Here is a 20,295-nt window from a genome sequence, read left to right on the forward strand (position 1 = left end):
TTTGAAGCTTTGATAATCCTGTCAGTTTTAGTCACAGCCAGGAAAAAGCCTACTGGCCAACCAAAACCATGCTGATCAGCTTTGCTGTAATCTTTCCCCGAACTCATCTTATTCTCCCCACTTGCCCCAGCAAATGCCCAACACAGATTCCAAATCATTCAGCCATCCATTGTTTTATCTCTTATTTTTCTATAGGTTGCCGAATACTAAGTTGACAGAGATAGATTTTGGCTGACACTTAATTCAAGTTCAAGCTTATTATCATATGACTGTACATATGCAACAAGATGAAACAGTTTTTCTCTGGACCACAGTGCTTGCACGTACACATAAAATGCACAGCACATAATGGTCACACATATAAAGATATAATTAAAATGTGTAACATATCCACACACAGATACACACCTCACGACGCCATGACGCACGCCTCACGACGCCATGACGCACGCCTCACGACGCCATGACGCACGCCTCACGACGCCATGACGCACGCCTCACGACGCCATGACGCACGCCTCACGACGCCATGACGCACGCCTCACGACGCCATGACGCACGCCTCACGACGCCATGACGCACGCCTCACGACGCCATGACGCACGCCTCACGACGCCATGACGCACGACGCCATGACGCACGACGCCATGACGCACGACGCCATGACGCACGACGCCATGACGCACGACGCCATGACGCACGACGCCATGACGCACGACGCCATGACGCACGCCGCACGACGCCATGACGCACGCCTCAGAGTTCTATTTAATCAAAACTCTCAGTGAATGTTGTCTTTAGAGGAAAGGAAGATCCTAGTGATCTTCTAAGCTGTCTTGATAATCCTCTGTATTGACTTCTGGTCCAGAGCTTTGCAGCTACCATATCACACAATGATGCAGCTAGACTGGTGGGACTAATGGGACAGGGGGCACTCTCTCAAAATAAACTAGTCATGTACCCTCCAACAGAATGCATTGTACAGAAAGATATGTACGGGTAGCATGTCTTTTTTACCAAAAATATGTGATCAGCGCTTGACGTCCTGCTTTGCGGAAACTGCCAAAATGTTTGGCCTGGAAGTCAGCCTGAAGAAAACTGAGGTCCTCCATCAGCCAGCTCCCCACCATGACTACCAGCCCCCCCACATCTCCATCGGGCACACAAAACTCAAAACGGTCAACCAGTTTACCTATCTCGGCTGCACCATTTCATCAGATGCAAGGATCGACAATGAGATAGACAACAGACTCGCCAAGGCAAATAGCGCCTTTGGAAGACTACACAAAAGAGTCTGGAAAAACAACCAACTGAAAAACCTCACAAAGATAAGCGTATACAGAGCCGTTGTCATACCCACACTCCTGTTCGGCTCCGAATCATGGGTCCTCTACCGGCACCACCTACGGCTCCTAGAACGCTTCCACCAGCGTTGTCTCCGCTCCATCCTCAACATCCATTGGAGCGCTTACACCCCTAACGTCGAAGTACTCGAGATGGCAGAGGTCGACAGCATCGAGTCCACGCTGCTGAAGATCCAGCTGCGCTGGATGGGTCACGTCTCCAGAATGGAGGACCATCGCCTTCCCAAGATCGTGTTATATGGCGAGCTCTCCACTGGCCACCGTGACAGAGGTGCACCAAAGAATAGGTACAAGGACTGCCTAAAGAAATCTCTTGGTGCCTGCCACATTGACCACCGCCAGTGGGCTGATAACGCCTCAAACCGTGCATCTTGGTGCCTCACAGTTTGGCGGGCAGCAACCTCTTTTGAAGAAGACCGCAGAGCCCACCTCACTGACAAAAGGCAAAGGAGGAAAAACCCAACACCCAACCCCAACCAACCAATTTTCCCCTGCAACCGCTGCAATCGTGTCTGCCTGTCCCGCATCGGACTTGTCAGCCACAAACGAGCCTGCAGCTGACGTGGACTTTTTACCCCCTCCATAAATCTTCGTCCGCGAAGCCAAGCCAAAGAAGAAGATGTGATCAAATCCTCGTGGCTGACAGTTGTACATTACAATGACTAATTCCATCATGCCATATTTCTTGGAAAACTAGTTGTACAACTATAAGGAAGGTATTTGTAAAGAAAAAAGTACCAAAGAAGAGAAAAATCTGACAAAATCCAAAAGAGAAAATTTATGGTAAAGTTGTATAATACCAAACCCACCTCCAAACAGTCAGGGAGAACAGAGCCCCAATGGTAGTCAAAATTCTACCCAAAGCCAATCCTGAGAAATTGACACATCTACCTACCAAAAGATATGGGGCTGACTGGATTTTAACTGTTTGATGGCCAAGGAAATTCCTTGCACTTCATGAAGACTTTCTGTTCATAAGCACAGTGCAGGGAAGACGCATGATATTGAGGTTGGGTATGAGTAATTGTGGCAATTCAGGGGGGATAAAAAGTAATTGTTGGAAACGAAGAATACTCAAGAATTGCTGCAAAAAAAATATAATTTCAATTATGTTGTAGTTTTGTCAAATATTTTAGAGAGGACCTTATTTATTGTCCTAGGTCCACTGATTTCAGAACTATGCCTAATTAAATCTATACCAAGGTTTTAAAAAAAAACTTTGAGCAAATGAATTCTGAAATACAATCCAAGGAAATATGATTCAGCAAGTAGGGAAAATGGGAATATGGTTCTAAGTTTCTGAATTATTTTCTTCAAGTAAGGACATGTGTACATTTTTAAAACAGCAAAACTTTAAATAGGTGGAATTAAAGAAAAACGTTAAAAACATTGGTGAAGTATTGTGTGCTGTTTTTGGTCTCCTAACTACAGGAAAGATATCAATAAGATGGAAAGAGTGCAGAGAAGATTTACTAGAATGTTGTCTAGACTTCAGGAACTGAATTACAGGGAAAGGTTAAACAGGTTAGGACTTTATTCCCTGGAGTGTGGAAGAATGAGGGGAGATTTGATAGTGTTATTTAAAATTATGATGGGAGATTGACTAAGTAACTGTAGGTGGGCTTTTTCCACTTGAGGGTAGGTGAGATACAAACCAGAGGATGTGGGTTAAGGGTGAAAGTGGAAAAGTTCAGGGTGAGCATGAGGGGGAACTTCTTCACACAGAGAGCGGTGAGGGGGTGGACTGAGCTGCCAGCTGAAGTCGTGAATGTGGGATCAACTTTAACACTTAAGAGGAATTTGGACAGGTATATAGATGGGAGAGGCAAGGAAGACCATGGCCTGGGTGCAGGTCTATGGGGCTGGGCAAAAGAAATATTTTGGCACAGACGAGAAAGGCCAAAGAGACTTATTTCTGTGCTGTAATGGTCTATTGTTCTATGGGTATATACATTGAGGCTGCTTTAATGGAAAAGTCAAGAAAGATGAATGGTTCAGGAGATGCTATGTATTAGATTGGTGCAAACCTGGCGAAGAGTGGAAGGTACAGCACTGGCATCAAACACATGAAGGGGGACCAAGCAGGAAAGTAGCAGCTCACAAACAATCTCTGAAAGAGGAGCTTGTCAGTCAGGGAATTATGAGGGAGTGGCTTAGAAACCTGTTTGCATGTCACCCCGGAATGGGGCCAGTGACACAGTGGGCAGGGTGCACCCCCTTCCTCTCACCAATGCGCTATCTGTGTCCAAGCTCAATGAGAGAGAGCTCATTCCTAGATACTGACAATGGGGCATAAGACAGACCCTGTGGCTATCAGCAAGAATAGTTCTCTCCACCAGTATTGAAACTGAGCCAGACACCTACCTCTGATTGAATCCAATCAGCACTCTCTTCCCCTCCCACCTTTTCATTCCCTTTTGGAGTCCACTCCTTGCTCAAATCCAAATCACTTCGCACCATGCATCACACTTCTCCTGTTGCCCACTCATGGATGCACTCAAATTTCTAGCACGTTTTCCTTAAAAAAAAACCTAAGGCCATTCAAGCAAGTGGAGAGAACCCAAATACAAAAGTGAATTGGGTGCGATGCTAATGCAATCACGCAGCATTGCCTCTGGGCCACTGGACAATTCCAATCAATTTTTTCAGCTTGTTGTCTACAAAAACAATGGATGTCACCTCTCATTGAAATTTAAAATGGAAAATGGAATTGGATAGCAGCAACTAGATTGCTTCTAAATCTTTTTAGGAGAGAGTTGTTTCTATCTGTTCAGGGTTGGAACAAATATAATTTTTTTTTTTAAATTTGGACATACAGCACAGAAAAAGGCCATTTTGGCCCACCAGCCAGTACCACCCATTTGACCTACAACCCCTGGTATGTTTTTTGAATGGCTGAATGGAACCGGAACCCCCGGGAAAAACCCACACAGACACGGGAAGAATGTACAAACTCCTCACAACCAGCATGGAATTCGCACCCAGTCCCGATTGCTGGCATTTGTATGAAACGCTATGCCAACTGTGTTGTCCTTTGGCAAAGGCATGATTAAAACCTGCCAGTGGCTTACAGCTGTAATGCTTTCAACTTGTGGAGTTTTGATTCAATATGAAAGGGAAATAAATGTATCTCAGGGATTCTTATTCCTGATGTAGTTCATGAAAAGGACCAATTGACCATTCTTAACTGTTTTGTCATCTCTCAGAGCATGGTAATCAGATCAGTCAGAAATATTATCTACCATCTTTTCTAGTTCATACGATAAAATATTAATTGCATCATTTGCTCATTTTGTTTACTCTATAGAAATAAAATTTAACACCATATTTATTTGTAATCTATTATTGTATGAACAGAACAATTTATTGAAGTTGTATTCCATTGTAATGTATGATTCTGATAATACTTTTTTATTTCATCGCAGATGAGATATATGGCAAGGTATACCATATCTGCTTTTTCATTGTGACGTATGTGGCTCCTTTGTGTCTCATGATATTGGCTTACTTTCAAATCTTTCAAAAACTCTGGTGTCGACAGGTGAGCTTATGGTAATGTCATTGACGGAAAGGTTATTATGTTCATAAAGGCTGCCTCTGACAGTACTCTCTCGCTGAAACCGCAGATTCCCGGCACTTTCTCTATCGTACAAAGAAACAGGAAGCCTCCTGCCCTGCAGTGTTCCTCTCAGAGGGGCAGCAAAGACCAAACCAGGATGAGGGCCAGAGCCATCACTGCAGAAATCAAACAGATCCAGGCGAGGCGTAAGACAGCAAGGATGCTGGTGGTGGTTCTCATTTTTTTTGCACTTTGCTACCTTCCAGTCAGTGTTCTAAATATTCTGAAAAGGTGAGTCCATGAACTTTCCCTCAAATAGAAAGTCTGTTGCAATTTAAATACATTTGCAGCCCAAGTGTATCCCTCCTTAATTCTGAAATTGGCATCTCATTTTTGAAACATTTGTGATGTCAGCTCCTCGCTTATGAGGTCAGTCTGAAAACCTGTGAGAACAGAATATGTTCAGCTCATTATGCCCCTCTCTTTAGATATAAGATATACATGGATTTGTCATTTAAAATGCACAGGTAGACCAGCAGGGCCTTGGGGACAGAGCAGGGGAATGGAACTAATTGCAGAACAGAAGAATGGACCAAATTTTTAAATTTAGATATGTAGCACGGTAACAGCCCCTTTTGGTCTGAGGGCCTGTGATGCCCAGTTATAGCCAATTAACCTACAATCCCCCCTCCCCTTGTACCTTTTTGAAAGGTGAGAGGGAAACAGAGCACCCAGAAGAAACCATGTAGACACGAAGAGAACATACAAACTCCTTGCAGACAGCGCCGATTTCGAACTGGGGTCACTGGTGCTGTAAAAGCATGGGTCTAACCACTGCCCTAACTGTACTGCCCTAACTGTTCTGCCCTACTTTGTGTGTTTTCATTCATTAAGTCAATGTAATGAGTAGGATTATTCATAAGCTCTTCAGCATTAAGATAAAATAAAGATAAAAAGTCCATGAAAAATTTGGACAGGTGCATGGATAGACGAAGCATGGAGGCATATAATCCAGGTGCAAGACAGTGGGACTGGGCAGAATAATTAATTTGCACAAACTAGATGGGATGAAGGGCCTGTTTCCGTGCTGTAGCATTCTGTGGTTCATCCGAGACCAGCACATAAACCTGCAACAATCTGAACATTGGTGGTGCCACACTGGAAGATTTTTGGACCATTGTACATTTAATACAACCAGCACTCTTTTAATTCAGTGGTTACACCAGACATCAACGATTTTGCTTCCTGAACACTTTTGGGTGTACTTTATAGATTTTGGCCTGCTGATTATAAAAATTGCCTTAAAAGTTTCCTATCATGTACTATTTTTTAGGCATACGGTGAACCCCCAATTTTATGTGTCCCGATTTAACGCAAATTTGGATATAATGCAATGAGTCATTGAACTTGGGCATTGGTCATCGGGCTCCCAACAGGAGCAGGGATGTCGGGCTCCCGGATTGATTTAAAATGCATACAGAATAACTGGGCTGTTCCAAATAAGGAGAAATGGAAATGATGTAGGTATGCAAATTAAACAGGAAAATACCCCGATTTAGCCCGACCCTGCTTTTTTTTGCGATGAGATTTTATGGACGCCAACAATCGTGTTATAATGGCATTTCACTGTAACCTGTTTTTGTGATTTCCTGTCATATTTTAAGTTTACTAGTATATTTCCCATCATAATCCCCAATTTTTTTCAGGAAGGGAATTGCCACGCATTTGACATTCAGAAAGCATTGCACATGGAAACGTGATGCTTCATTCATTGTTTAATACAGAACTAAAATGGTTCCCCAGTACACAGTATATATGAGTGATGATGTCATCACACTAGGTGTGGTGATGTAATACATACGCAGGTAAAACTCTCTTCCCCATCCCCACAAAATAAATGCTTTGTTAAAATACCATCATCCTCACCATTAGTCCAAGAGCACCATGCAGTCATTGTAGTTTCGTGGTGCTCACAGACTATAAAGTAAGTATGTAAATATTAAACCGCCAAAGTCACTGAACATGTGGTAGTCCTTCAGTCGCTCAGGAGGTCGTTTTTCCCTGTTTGATTGTCTCGGAGGGGTAGAATACTTTGTGGTACTTTGCCACTTCTCCGAACGTTTTGCCTTTGGGGTGACGGCTCAGTTGGTGGTGAGGACAGTGAAGTTTGTCTTTGGTGAACCACATCTGGATATTGCATAGGACTGCATTGTTGAGCACGGCTGCTTGGTTAAGTCATGGGACTGCTTTGATGAGTTGTGGGACTGCCTGGTTGAGACAGATCCTCATTCTTCAAAGGTAATTCCAGAATGTACACAGTAGCATAGGCCAATGGACATTCATCTGCTTTTCTCATCAGGATAGTGAGCCTTGGTATGGCCATAGGATCATCCACTGCTCTCAAATTGGTCAATGTGTCATTTCCATATTTTAGTTTCCACCAGTATTTTAAGGATCGCTCCTCTCACCCATGGTTTCCCATTGTCCTGGTAGTCACATACCAGTACTGGTTCTCCGACTTCTAGAGATCTGGTAGACTTATTGGGAGACATAGATTGTTCTATTCAAAGGCTGATGTTCGGAGGTACTATGGAAAGCACTGTTCTCAAGTTATGTCCAAACGTCAGTTCAGCTGGTGTTGGTTTGGTGGTTGAGTGAGGCGTAGTTCTATAGCCTAGTAGGAAATCTGTAATTTTATGACTCCATGATTAATTTAGAGTTTTCTTCCTTTTCATGACTGTCTTGAACATTTGTACAAAATGATCTGCTTCCCCATTTGTGCTTGGCTGGTGGGTGCTGGCAAGATGTGTCAAATACTGTTATTCCGTAGGAATATCTGAAAAGACTCCGATATGAACTGTGAACTATTATTGATAACTAGTTCGATCGGCCCTTAAACCCTTCTAGTCTGTGCCAAACTATTATTTGAATATCTAGGAGGCTCCGAACAATTAATCATGCTTGAGATTTTAAAATCAATCCTACCCATAACGTGAGTCAAAGCTATTTACATTAGGACCACAGAAAATTACAGCACAGAAAACAGGCCCTTCAACCCTACCAATCTATGCTGAACTATTATTCTGCCTAGTCCCAAACCTTAGCCCTCCATACCCCTCCCTTCCATGTACCTGTCCAAATTTTTCTTAAATGTTAAAATTGAGTCTGCAGTCATCACTTCAGCTGATAGCTCACTCTGTACTCGCACCACTCTCTGTGTGAAGATCCCCCCGAAACATTTTCCCTTTCACTCTTAACCCATGCCCTCTGTTTTTTATCTCAGTAAAAAAAACCTACTTGCATTTACTCTACCTGATCATTTTAAATACCTCTATCAAATCTCCCCTCATTCTTCTACAATCCAAGGAATAAAGTCCTAACTTGTTTACCTTTCCCTATCACTCAGTTCCTGAAGTCTGGGCAACATCCGTAAATCATCTCTGCTCTCTTTCAATCGTATTGATACCTTTCCTCTCATTCAGTGACCAAACTGACTACAATACTCCAAATTTGGCCTCACTAATGTCTTATAAAACTTTACCATAACATCACAACTGCTCTACTCATTGATTTATGAAGGATGTAAGCTCTTTTTATGACTGTATCAGGGAATTATGTACAAGTTTTCCAGATCCCTCTGTTATACCACTCCTCTCAATGCACTACGATTTACTGATTTACTGTTTATGTCCTACCTTGGTTTGTTCTTCCAAAATGCAACTCCTCACACTTGTCTGCATTAAATTCCATCTGCTATTTTTCAGCCCATTTTCCCAGTTAGCTTTGAAAGTTGCCTCACTGTCCACTGCACCTCTAATCTTCATGCCATTTGCAAACTTTATACTCCAACTTACCACATTATTATCTAGATCAGTGGTTCTCAAGCCTTTTCTTTCCACTCACATCCCACTTTAAGTAATCCCTATGTCATCGGTGCTCTGTGATTAGTAAGGGATTGCTTAAGGTGGGATGTGAGTGGGAAGGGAAAGTTGAGAATTGCTGTTCTAGACCCAATTGTTTCTGAAATATTTTGCTTGAGAAAAATTGTCATTGCCCAATTCCCTTTGGAGTTAAGAAACTGTGCACACAACAAGTCAATTAGGTACAATTAAAACAGTGGTTTTCAAATTTTTTCTTTCCGCCCACATACCACCTTAAGCAATCCGTTATTAATTACAGATCACCTATGGTGTACAGAATATTTAAAGTGGTATGTGAGTGGAAAGAAAAAGGTTGAGAACCACTGATCTAGATCATTAATCTAGCTGACAAGCAACACTGGACTCAGCACCGATCCCTGAGGCACACCACTAGTCACAAGCATCCTGTCAGAGAAACAATCATCCACTACCACTCTCTGGTTTTTCCTAGGAAGCTAATGTCGAATCCATTTTACTACTTCACCGAACAACTGAACCTTCCTGACTAACCTCCCACATGGAACCGTCAAAGTCCTTACTAATGTCCATGTAGACAACATCCACAGCCTTCCCTTCATCAACCTTCCTGGTAACTTCCTCAAAAAACTCTACCAGATTGGTTAAACATTAACCTACCATGAACATAGTGATGTTGAGAATCCCTCATTAGTTCCTGAATATCCTATCTCTTCGAACACCTTCTAATAATTTACCAACCTCTCTCTTCTCTTTTTTAACAATGGAACGTGATCTACCTCCAATCTCTGGCTAAGGACATTTTAAATATATCTGCCAGGAGCCCTGTAATTTCCACATTAGCCTCCCTCAAGAGCCCAAAGGAATACCTTGTCAGATACCTTAAAGACAGCGAGCACCTCCTGTTCCTTAATCTCTATAGGTTCCATGACCTCGCTGCTTGTTTGCCTCACTTTCCTGGATTCTGTGCCAATTTCATGAATAAATACAGATGCAAATAACCTATTTAAGATCTCCTCCATCTCTGGCTCCATACATAGCTGGCCACTCTGTTCGTTAAGGGGACCAATTTTGTCCATTACTACCCTTGTGCTCTTAATATACCTGTGGAAGCCCTAAGCATTATTCTTTACCTTGTTTGTCAAAGCAAGCTCATGTCCTTTTGTGTTTCTGATTTCTGTCTTGTTTTTATGCATATTTATACTCCTCAATTATCTCATTTTCCCCTTGTTGCCTTTACATGCAATGCATCTCTCTCTTCTCAACCAGATCCCCACTGTCCCTCAAAATCCGAGATTCCTTATGCCTAAGGTTAACTTTAGGTTACCTTTACCTTTAATCCTTGCATGAACATGCAAACTCTGTAGTCTCAAAATTTTACCTTTGAAGGCCTTGTCAGAAAACAACCTTAGCCAGTCCACACTTACTACATCATTTCTCATTTATTCAAAATTGGCCTTTCTCTAATTTAGACTCCTTGCCTGAAGACCAGATCTACCCTTCTCCATAATTATCTTGAAACTATCAGAATTTTTATCACTACTGTTACACTCTTTGGTACAGGGATGTTGGTAGCTGTCTTGAAGATGGAGAGGGGAATATGTGCCTCGTGGTGGAATTGTGTAGTAGGTGGTGGAAATTGCAGAGGAGGATGCAAAAGCTGATGGGGTTGTAAGTGAAGATGAGAGGAATCCTGTCCTTTGATGCACATGCGGGTGGAGGGGGCCAGAGGAGGAGGAGGGGAAGAAGAAGAAGACAAAGAAGAAGATGACGACAACAACGGAACCCACTGGAACAGGTGCCAGCTTCCCAGTCATCTAGAAACCTGAAGCCCTCCCTCCTATATCTTTAGCCATGTGATAAGATGCATTATCTTCCTATTTCTGACCTCACCATGGCATGGGTAGCAATCCTGACATCACAATTCTGGAGGTTCTGTCCTTCAACTAAATATCTAACATCATGAACTCTCTTTGCAAGACCTCTTCATTCTTCCTACCCATGTCATTGGTCCCTACATTGACCGTTACATCTGGCTGCTCATCTTCCCTCTTGAGAATGCAGGGAAATCCATCTCGAACCTGGGATTCTTGATCTCTTCCTCAGAACCTCTTATCTGTTCCCCTAACTATTGAACCACGTAACTACAGCTTGCCCCTTCTCTCTCTTCCTTTCTTAATTGCAGGGCCAGGCCCTGTGCTGGAGACCTGGCCACCATGGCTTGTCCCTGGGAGGTCAACCCACTCAGCAGTGCTATGCACTGGCTGCCTCTTCCCTTTCCCTCTCCTGACTGTCACCCAGCTACCTTTCTCCTAACTTCTAGGTACAATTGTAACTCCTATCTATCACCCCGCCAGCCTACTGAATGTTCAAGAGTTCATCCAACTTCAGCTCCAAATCCCTGTTTGTAACGAACTGCATTTGGAAGCACTTCTCACAGATGAAGTCATTAAGGATATCATTGGGATGACCCACATTCTGCAAGAGGAGCATGTCCCTGCCCTTGTTGCCATTCCTATTGTCTATAAAGTAGAATTTTTTTTAGAAAAGACCTTTCCTTACCTGTGCCTCCTTGCTGAATCCTTTTGTCCTCGACTGGGCTTCTTGAACTCCTGCACCACCACCTCTGCCTCTTCTCGCCGCAGGGTCTCAAGCCAAAGCCAAAACTCTGCAACTCTGGCCCAGTCACACAATGGCCCCCTCACTTATACCTCTCACCAATTTAAACAAGCCTGTTCTCATGCTCTGTTGTTCCAACTCCCATTCGCTGGTAAAGAACCTGTCAGTGCTTTACCCACCAATTTAAACAAGTCTGTGTGAAGTATCATCAATTTTTAATATTTGACCATATGATGATAAACATAACTTCACATTAAGCAGTTGTAAAATAGGTAACAGTGCAACAGTTTGTGAGGAAGCTCTGATGTGTAAATTAACATTGATCAGCTAGTTTTTTTTTGGAAAATTTTATTTAAATATTTTCCATACATGTAATCGTATCCAGATACAAAATACAATAAATTGATAAACTAGTTGAGTGGTGTCACAACAACATTGTGCTCAATGTTAGCAAAACTAAGGAACTGATTTTGAGCTTCAGGAAGGCAAAACTGGGAGAACACAAGCTGGTCCTCATCGAGAGCTCAGCAGTGGAGAGGCTGAAGAGCTTCCAATTCCTAGGGCCAATTCTCTGGGGCCCTCGTATCGATGCTATCATGATGAAGATTCGCCAGCGGCTATATTTCATGAGGAGTTTGAGGAGATTTGGGATATCTTCAAAGGCTCTTGCAAATTTCTACAGGTGTACCATGGAGAGGATTCTGACTGGTTGCATCACTGTCTGGTATGGACAGGACAGGAAAGGAAAAGCCAACGGAGAGTTGTGAACTCAGCCAGTGCCATCATGGGCATCAGTCTCCACTACATTAAGGACAGCTACAAAGGGCGGTGTTTCAAGAAAGCAGCATCTATCCTCAAGGACCCTCACCACCTAGGCCTTGCCTTCTTCTCACTGCTACCATCAGGAAGGTGGTACGGGAGCTAGAAGTTGAACACCCAATGCTATATAAAAATATTTCTTCCCGTCTGCTATCAGATTTTTGAATGGGCAATGAACCAAAGACATTACATCACTATTTCTCTCTTTTGCACTAATATATATTTTGCACTTGTAATGCACCGTACTACCATTGCAAAGCAACGGATTTTGTGACATGTTTATGACAATAAATTTTGATTCTGATTCTCCTTTTGCTCTCATTAGCTTTTTGCTACTTCAAAACATAGGACGAAACCAGAACATCGGAGGAAGCCCATGTGGTCAATGGAGAATGTACAAACTCCTTACAGAAAGTGGCAGATTTAAACCAGGTCTCTGACACTGTAACAGCATCACACTAACCACATAAAACGGTGTCTATTGACTTATTCCAACCACAGAACCAGACCAAAAAGCATTCAGATCTCAAGACTAACATGACCAGGCCACAATTACTTGACCAGATTGTAGGTGTCATCCCTGGAACCCACTCTAACCTTGGAAATACTCTGGGGAAAACATTCTATGAAGCCCAGGTCATGTACTGTGTCCTAGTGCAACTAAGAGGCAGTGCTAAGCTATTGGGTGCATTGGATGAATGAAAGTTTGATGAACAGTATTGCATACCAGACCCAAAGCTCATCTAATTTTTGCTTCTTCCATGTTGGTGAAAAACAGTTTCAACATTGTATGCCTGAGGTACTGCCCTCTGAATCTTCATCCATGGTTGCCAACATGGTCAACCAGTACCTTGAATTATTTTTCCTCAGTTCAGGATGTAAATTAAATCCCAGATGGAAGGATGTTAGAAAATGAGGGTAGAGCTCACTGTTTCTGAGTTACCTACAGTTGTCCATGCTCAAAGTTCATTTTAGCAGTGTGTTAACCAAATTTTCACCCCTACCTTTGCTCCATTGTGAGTGGACTGTGTTACTATAAACCTGTCTGTGTTTGTGGGGAACAAGCCGGGACACACACAAGCTTGCAGGGCTTGAAATCTGAAATAAAAACAGAAAATATTGTCTGCAGAGAGAAAAATTACATTAGTGTTTTCAGCTAGCAATTTTTCAAGTTAGCAGACTCTCTCTCTATGGACGCTGAGTGACCCGCTGAGTGTTTCCCACATTTTCTCCAAAGTGTGGTTTATTCATATAAAGTGAGCTCAGTGACTGATTGTGCCTTTTGTTTTCTTGCTTCCACAGAGTTTTGGGTATTTTCAACAATGTTCACGACAGAACAACACTCTATGCTTTGTTCACCGTCTCACATTGGCTGGTCTATACTAACAGTGCAGCGAATCCCATCATTTATAACTTTTTAAGCAGTAAGTTCCTTGCTCTAATCCTTTGGCTTGTGCTAACGCGATCACTGGATTTGCTTCCAGCTGGTGGTGTGCGATTAGGTTTAAGGTATTTGTACACGGGTTAATGAATGCTTAAAAAGAAACTCCTTGCAGATGTTTAATTTTACCTATGGTGTGTTTCTAACCGTAAGGCAGATGATGAGCTGTTGGGCAGTTAATGTGGTTCCAGGTGTCTTTTCAAGGTTGTGAGAAAATGCAGGAAAGCAGAAAGCTGTGCCATTGTAATGAGATTCTTTCCATTGTTTCTGTCAGGTCAACACTAAGTGATTAAGACAATATCTCTTCAGGAGAATAATTAATTCCTGGTAGCCACAACTACTTTGAATGAAGGACTGATTACTTGTACAGTTCTGCCAATTATTCCAATTGCCTGTAACTCATTTGTGAGCAAGGACCTGACAGGTCATATAAAACTAGGAAAGACATTAACAGGCCAGATGTAGGAAACTTTGCCTCATAACATGAAAGGGATGCAGACTCAGGATAAGGTGGGAAGAGGTTTTGAGGGGATCTGAGAAAGCACTTTTTCACCCAGCGGGTGGAGCCTCTTGTAGAGGATCCAGACAAGCACATGGAAGGCTGGGATCAGGGGCTGGTAAATGGAGCTCTTGTAAATGAGTGCTTGATAGTTGGCATGGGGTTGACAGGGTGAAGGGCCAAATGGCCTCCATCAATACTGTAAAATCCTCTATTTGGCCACATTTAATGTTAATGCTATGGTCAGAGGTGGGCAATGTAAATCAAGCTTAGTGACCTCATTGTGGTGAGTGACTGAGTGTGATTGCACACACATCATTGATATTCCCACAGACCCATTTTGAAGAATACAACTTTATTTAGACATTAAATTTAGACATACAGCATGGTTATAGGCCATTTCAGCCCTCAAGTCCATGACATCTCTTTTCTTTGGCTTGGCTTCGCGGACGAAGATTTATGGAGGGGGTAAAAAGTCCACGTCAGCTGCAGGCTCGTTTGTGGCTGACCAGTCCGATGCGGGACAGGCAGACACGATTGCAGCGGTTGCAAGGGAAAATTGGTTGGTTGGGGTTGGGTGTTGGGTTTTTCCTCCTTTGCCTTTTGTCAGTGAGGTGGGCTCTGCGGTCTTCTTCAAAGGAGGCTGCTGCCCGCCAAACTGTGAGGCGCCAAGATGCACGGTTTGAGGCGTTATCAGCCCACTGGCGGTGGTCAATGTGGCAGGCACCAAGAGATTTCTTTAGGTAGTCCTTGTACCTTTTCTTTGGTGCACCTCTGTCACGGTGGCCAGTGGAGAGCTCGCCATATAATACGATCTTGGGAAGGCGATGGTCCTCCATTCTGGAGACGTGACCCATCCAGCTCAGCTGGATCTTCAGCAGCGTGGACTCGATGCTGTCGACCTCTGCCATCTCGAGTACCTCGACGTTAGGGGTGTGAGCGCTCCAATGGATGTTGAGGATGGAGCGGAGACAACGCTGGTGGAAGCGTTCTAGGAGCCGTAGGTGGTGCCGGTAGAGGACCCATGATTCGGAGCCGAACAGGAGTGTGGGTATGACAACGGCTCTGTATACGCTTATCTTTGTGAGGTTTTTCAGTTGGTTGTTTTTCCAGACTCTTTTGTGTAGTCTTCCAAAGGCGCTATTTGCCTTGGCGAGTCTGTTGTCTATCTCATTGTCGATCCTTGCATCTGATGAAATGGTGCAGCCGAGATAGGTAAACTGGTTGACCGTTTTGAGTTTTGTGTGCCCGATGGAGATGTGGGGGGGCTGGTAGTCATGGTGGGGAGCTGGCTGATGGAGGACCTCAGTTTTCTTCAGGCTGACTTCCAGGCCAAACATTTTGGCAGTTTCCGCAAAGCAGGACGTCAAGCGCTGAAGAGCTGGCTCTGAATGGGCAACTAAAGCGGCATCATCTGCAAAGAGTAGTTCACGGACAAGTTTCTCTTGTGTCTTGGTGTGAGCTTGCAGGCGCCTCAGATTGAAGAGACTGCCATCCGTGCGGTACCGGATGTAAACAGCGTCTTCATTGTTGGGGTCTTTCATGGCTTGGTTCAGCATCATGCTGAAGAAGATTGAAAAGAGGGTTGGTGCGAGAACACAGCCTTGCTTCACGCCATTGTTAATGGAGAAGGGTTCAGAGAGCTCATTGCTGTATCTGACCCGACCTTGTTGGTTTTCGTGCAGTTGGATAATCATGTTGAGGAACTTTGGGGGACATCCGATGCGCTCTAGTATTTGCCAAAGCCCTTTCCTGCTCACGGTGTCGAAGGCTTTGGTGAGGTCAACAAAGGTGATGTAGAGTCCTTTGTTTTGTTCTCTGCACTTTTCTTGGAGCTGTCTGAGGGCAAAGACCATGTCAGTGGTTCCTCTGTTTGCGCGAAAGCCGCACTGTGATTCTGGGAGAATATTCTCAGCGACACTAGGTATTATTCTATTTAGTAGAATCCTAGCGAAGATTTTGCCTGCAATGGAGAGCAACGTGATTCCCCTGTAGTTTGAGCAGTCTGATTTCTCGCCTTTGTTTTTGTACAGGGTGATGATGGTGGCATCACGAAGATCCTGAGGCAGTTTACCTTGGTCCCAACAAAGCTTGAAAAACTCATGCAGTTTGGCATGCAGAGTTTTGCCGCCAGCCTTCCAGACTTCTGGGGGGATTCCATCCATACCTGCTGCTTTGCCACTTTTCATTTGTTCGATTGCCTTATATGTCTCATCCAGGGTGGGAACCTCATCCAGCTCTAGCCTTAGGGGCTGTTGAGGGAGCTGGAGCAGGGTGGAATCTTGGACTGAGCGGTTGGTACTGAAAAGAGATTGGAAGTGTTCTGACCATCGGTTGAGGATGGAGATCTTGTCGCTGAGGAGGACTTTGCCGTCTGAGCTGCGCAGCGGGCTTTGGACTTGGGGTGAGGGGCCGTACACAGCCTTTAGAGCCTCGTAGAAACCCCTGAAGTCGCCAATGTCCGCGCTGAGCTGTGTTCGTTTGGCGAGGCTAGTCCACCACTCATTTTGGATCTCCCGGAGTTTGCGCTGAAGATGGCTGCATGCGCGACGGAAGGCTTGTTTCTTCTCTGGACAGGACGGCTTTGTAAGGTGAGCCTGGTGGGCAGCTCGCTTCTTTGCCAGCAGCTCCTGGATTTCCTGGCTGTTTTCGTCAAACCAGTCCTTGTTTTTCCTGGAGGAGAAGCCCAGTACCTCTTCAGTGGATTGCAGTATGGTAGTCTTCAACTGATCCCAGAGGGTTTCAGGGGACGGGTCCGTGAGGCGGGTTGCAACGTCGAGCTTTGCTTTGAGGTTTGCCTGGAAGTTTCCTCTCGCTTCGTCTGACTGCAGTTTTCCAACATTGAACCTCTTTCTGGGGGGCTTTATTGTTCCTGGGCTTTGGCTTGAAGTGAAGGTTGAGCTTGCAGCGAACCAGCCGGTGGTCAGTGTGGCATTCCGCGCTAGGCATGACCCTGGTGTGGAGCACATCTTGTTTGTCACTTTCTCGCACCAGGATGTAGTCCAGGAGGTGCCAGTGTTTGGATCGGGGATGCATCCAGGTGGTCCTAAGGCTGTCCCTCTGCTGAAAAAGGGTGTTTGTAATGACAAGCCGCTGTTCTGCGCAGAGCTCCAACAGGAGGCGCCCATTGTCGTTGCACTTGCCGACGCCATGCTTGCCCAGGATTCCTGGCCAGGTTTCTGAGTCTTTGCCGACACGAGCGTTGAAGTCGCCCAGGATGACAACCTTGTCGGCTGTAGGGGTACGTTGGATGAGGTTGCGCAGGTCGGTGTAGAACTTGTTCTTTTCTGCTGGTTCCGCCTGGAGGGTTGGAGCATAGACACTGATGAGGGTGATGTGACGCTTGTTTTGAAGTGGGAGTCGCATGGACATGATTCGGTCCGAGAGGCCTGTCGGAAGGTTTTCGAGTTTGGAGGCAATGAAGCTCTTGACCATGAAGCCTACACCAGATAGGCGTCGTTCATCCGAAGGCTTGCCAGACCAGTAGAGTGTGTAGCCCGCGCCGCGTTCTTGGAGGCTGCCTACATCTGCCAGGCGGACTTCACTGAGAGCGGCTATGTCGATGTCAAGTCTGAGGAGTTCATGTGCAATGAGGGCAGACCGACGTTCAGGTCGGTGGCTGTCAGTCTTGTCTAGCATGGTTCTGATGTTCCAGCATGCTAGCTTGAGTTTGTGAGCATCTTTTGAGGGGGAGGACGTGGAGGGGGAGGACGTGGAGGGGGAGGACGTGGAGGGGGAGGACGTGGAGGGGGAGGACGTGGAGGGGGAGGACGTTGAGGGGGAGGACGTGGACCTGTCCTCGGGCCTGCGCAAAGGAGCTTTTAGGTGGAGTGCAGTGCGCGCAGTACTGGCCCCACCCTTTACACCCATGGTTCGTGTGCCGTGGCCAAGCAAGCTGGGACGTGGCAGCGAGGTCCTTGGGTCGTAGGTTTTATATCGGAGTGGCCTTCTCCTATGCAGGTTTCTTACCCGGGCTGGAGGGGTCTGCCTCCCCTCCTAGGTCGGTCCATACTGCCCGGACCGGGGCCGAGGCCGCCGCAGTTCACCCTGTGCCTGGACTGGGGCCACCGCCTCCCACTCCCTGCCCGGACCGGGGCCTCCGTCTGCCTCACTCGACCGAGGCCGGGGCCGCCGTCTCCCCCTTGCTCCTGCCCGTATCGGGGCCGCCGCCGTCTACCCTTCGCCCGGACCGGGGCCGGGGCCGCTGCTGCTCTCCCTGTGCCTGGACTGGGGCCGCCGCCTCCCACTCCCTGTCCGGACCGGGGCCTCCGCCTGCCTCACTCGACCGAGGCCGGGGCCGCCGTCTCCCCCTTGCTCCTGCCCGTATCGGGGCCGCCGCCGTCTACCCTTCGCCCGGACCGGGGCCGCTGCTGCTCTCCCTGTGCCCGGACTGGGGCCGCCGTCTCCCCCTTGCTCCTGCCCGGATCGGGGCCGCCGCCGTCTACCCTTCGCCCGGACCGGGGCCGGGGCCGCTGCTGCTCTCCCTGTGCCTGGACTGGGGCCGCCGCCTCCATCTAATTTACACCCAATTGACCTACACCCCCATAACGTTTCAAAAGGTGGGAGGAAACCGGAGCCCCCGGGGAAAACCCACACAGACATGAGGAGAATGTACAAACTCCTTTCAGACAGCGCAGAATTGGAACCCCGATCCCAAGTGCTGGTGCTGTCACAGCGTTGCACTAAACGCTATGGTAATTGTTGATGAAATTTAGCAGAGGAGCTTTCAGTTTGATCACAAGGAATTTGTCTCCCTGTTGCTTTCACACAAAGTTAAACAATTGAAATAAAGTGGCAAAATCCTTGAAGATCAAGACAAGCAAACTGTTGTTTGCCTGCTGTTACCATCAATAAGATCTCAGAGGTGCATTGAACTCCCTTATCATTGGTGGTAGCTAAAATAAAGCTGTCAAGTGAGGCAAGCGGAATATGAGCAGGGATTGAATAACACTGCTCAAAGGCCTCAAGGTAAACTCTGGTTCAATAGAACTTCGTTTTCTATCTTCGAGGTCAAACCTGTGCAGCTCAAATTATTGATGTGCAGCCAGGATCAATTCCCCTTTACATTCTGTCACCAGACATCACATTGAATCAGGTTTTAGAAAGGTGACAAGTGAGGTTGATAAAGGAATTGATTGGCAAATCTTTAAACCTCCCAAAGGAAATCTTCAAAAAGGAGGCAGCTGGAATCTTGAATCCATCCACACATTCCTTCCCTGCATCCGAAACGCTGACAACATTTCCAGTGGGGAGATGTTAGTGGTCCACATCATCTACCAATGACAAGAAGTTTGAGTTTCTGCATTAGAATGCGTCAATGCAGGAAACCCAGAGCCAGGTTGCTAGTCAGTGACTCTAACTTCACCTCCCACTTCCCAGGAAAGCAGCCAACACGTTACATGACTTGTTCTGCCCCTGACACTTTTCCTTTCTCCCCCCACCCCCCGCCACCCCACTCCTGTTGGGCAGGAGTCACGTGAGATTAAAATCTGGAGTTCCAAAAAAAAGCTGATGTGTGGAGAGCTTTTCCAAATATCTACCTTAAGGTTACTTTGCTGTTCGTGATGTGAGACAGACTGTGGCTGTGAAGGGAATCATAGCAGATACTAAGAAAGAAGTTCCTTTAAGAATCATTGAACTACCATACAAGGAGAGTTTCTTTCCGTCTCTTATCAGACTCTTGAATGGGCCTCCCATCAGTAAAAGATGATGCCCTTGAACTGTTTATCTGTACTTTTCCTTTTGACGCTATCCCCTGCATTTGTGTTTGATGTGTCACTGCACTTTAGTTTGATTGTAATGCTGTGATTTTATTCTTGCACTAGTTGCTGTTCTATGCACAAATTAACCTTGATTGGATAGAACACAAAATGAAGTTTGTTATTGCATCTCTGGGCACCTAACAACATACAATTCAATTCCATTCAAAGTCCTCCTAACTGCATCCCAACATTGAACCTTCATGAAACCAGCAGCAAGGTGAAACAAGGCAAATCACTGACAATTCCACCAATGAACCCATCCAAAAATATTTGTGCCAGTCAGACTGCACATGAAGGTGACTTGTAGATTTACGAGTATATCCTTTTGAGCTGAAT

The 20,295-nt window shown here is 45.5% G+C and overlaps 1 protein-coding gene across 1 annotated transcript in view; it reads left to right on the forward strand.

Moving 5' to 3' along the window:
• The window catches only part of hcrtr2 (hypocretin (orexin) receptor 2), a 76,189-nt gene that overhangs the window by 46,452 nt on the left and 9,442 nt on the right, over positions 1 to 20,295 (forward strand). Inside the window, exons 4-6 of the mRNA XM_069888094.1 lie at positions 4,790 to 4,905; positions 4,991 to 5,214; positions 13,560 to 13,681. Of these exons, the coding sequence (XP_069744195.1) occupies positions 4,790 to 4,905; positions 4,991 to 5,214; positions 13,560 to 13,681 (462 nt within the window). The remainder of the gene's footprint in view (positions 1 to 4,789; positions 4,906 to 4,990; positions 5,215 to 13,559; positions 13,682 to 20,295) is intronic.

Source organism: Narcine bancroftii, chromosome 6, assembly GCF_036971445.1.
Source record: "Narcine bancroftii isolate sNarBan1 chromosome 6, sNarBan1.hap1, whole genome shotgun sequence".
NCBI classification, from domain to species: domain Eukaryota; kingdom Metazoa; phylum Chordata; class Chondrichthyes; order Torpediniformes; family Narcinidae; genus Narcine; species Narcine bancroftii.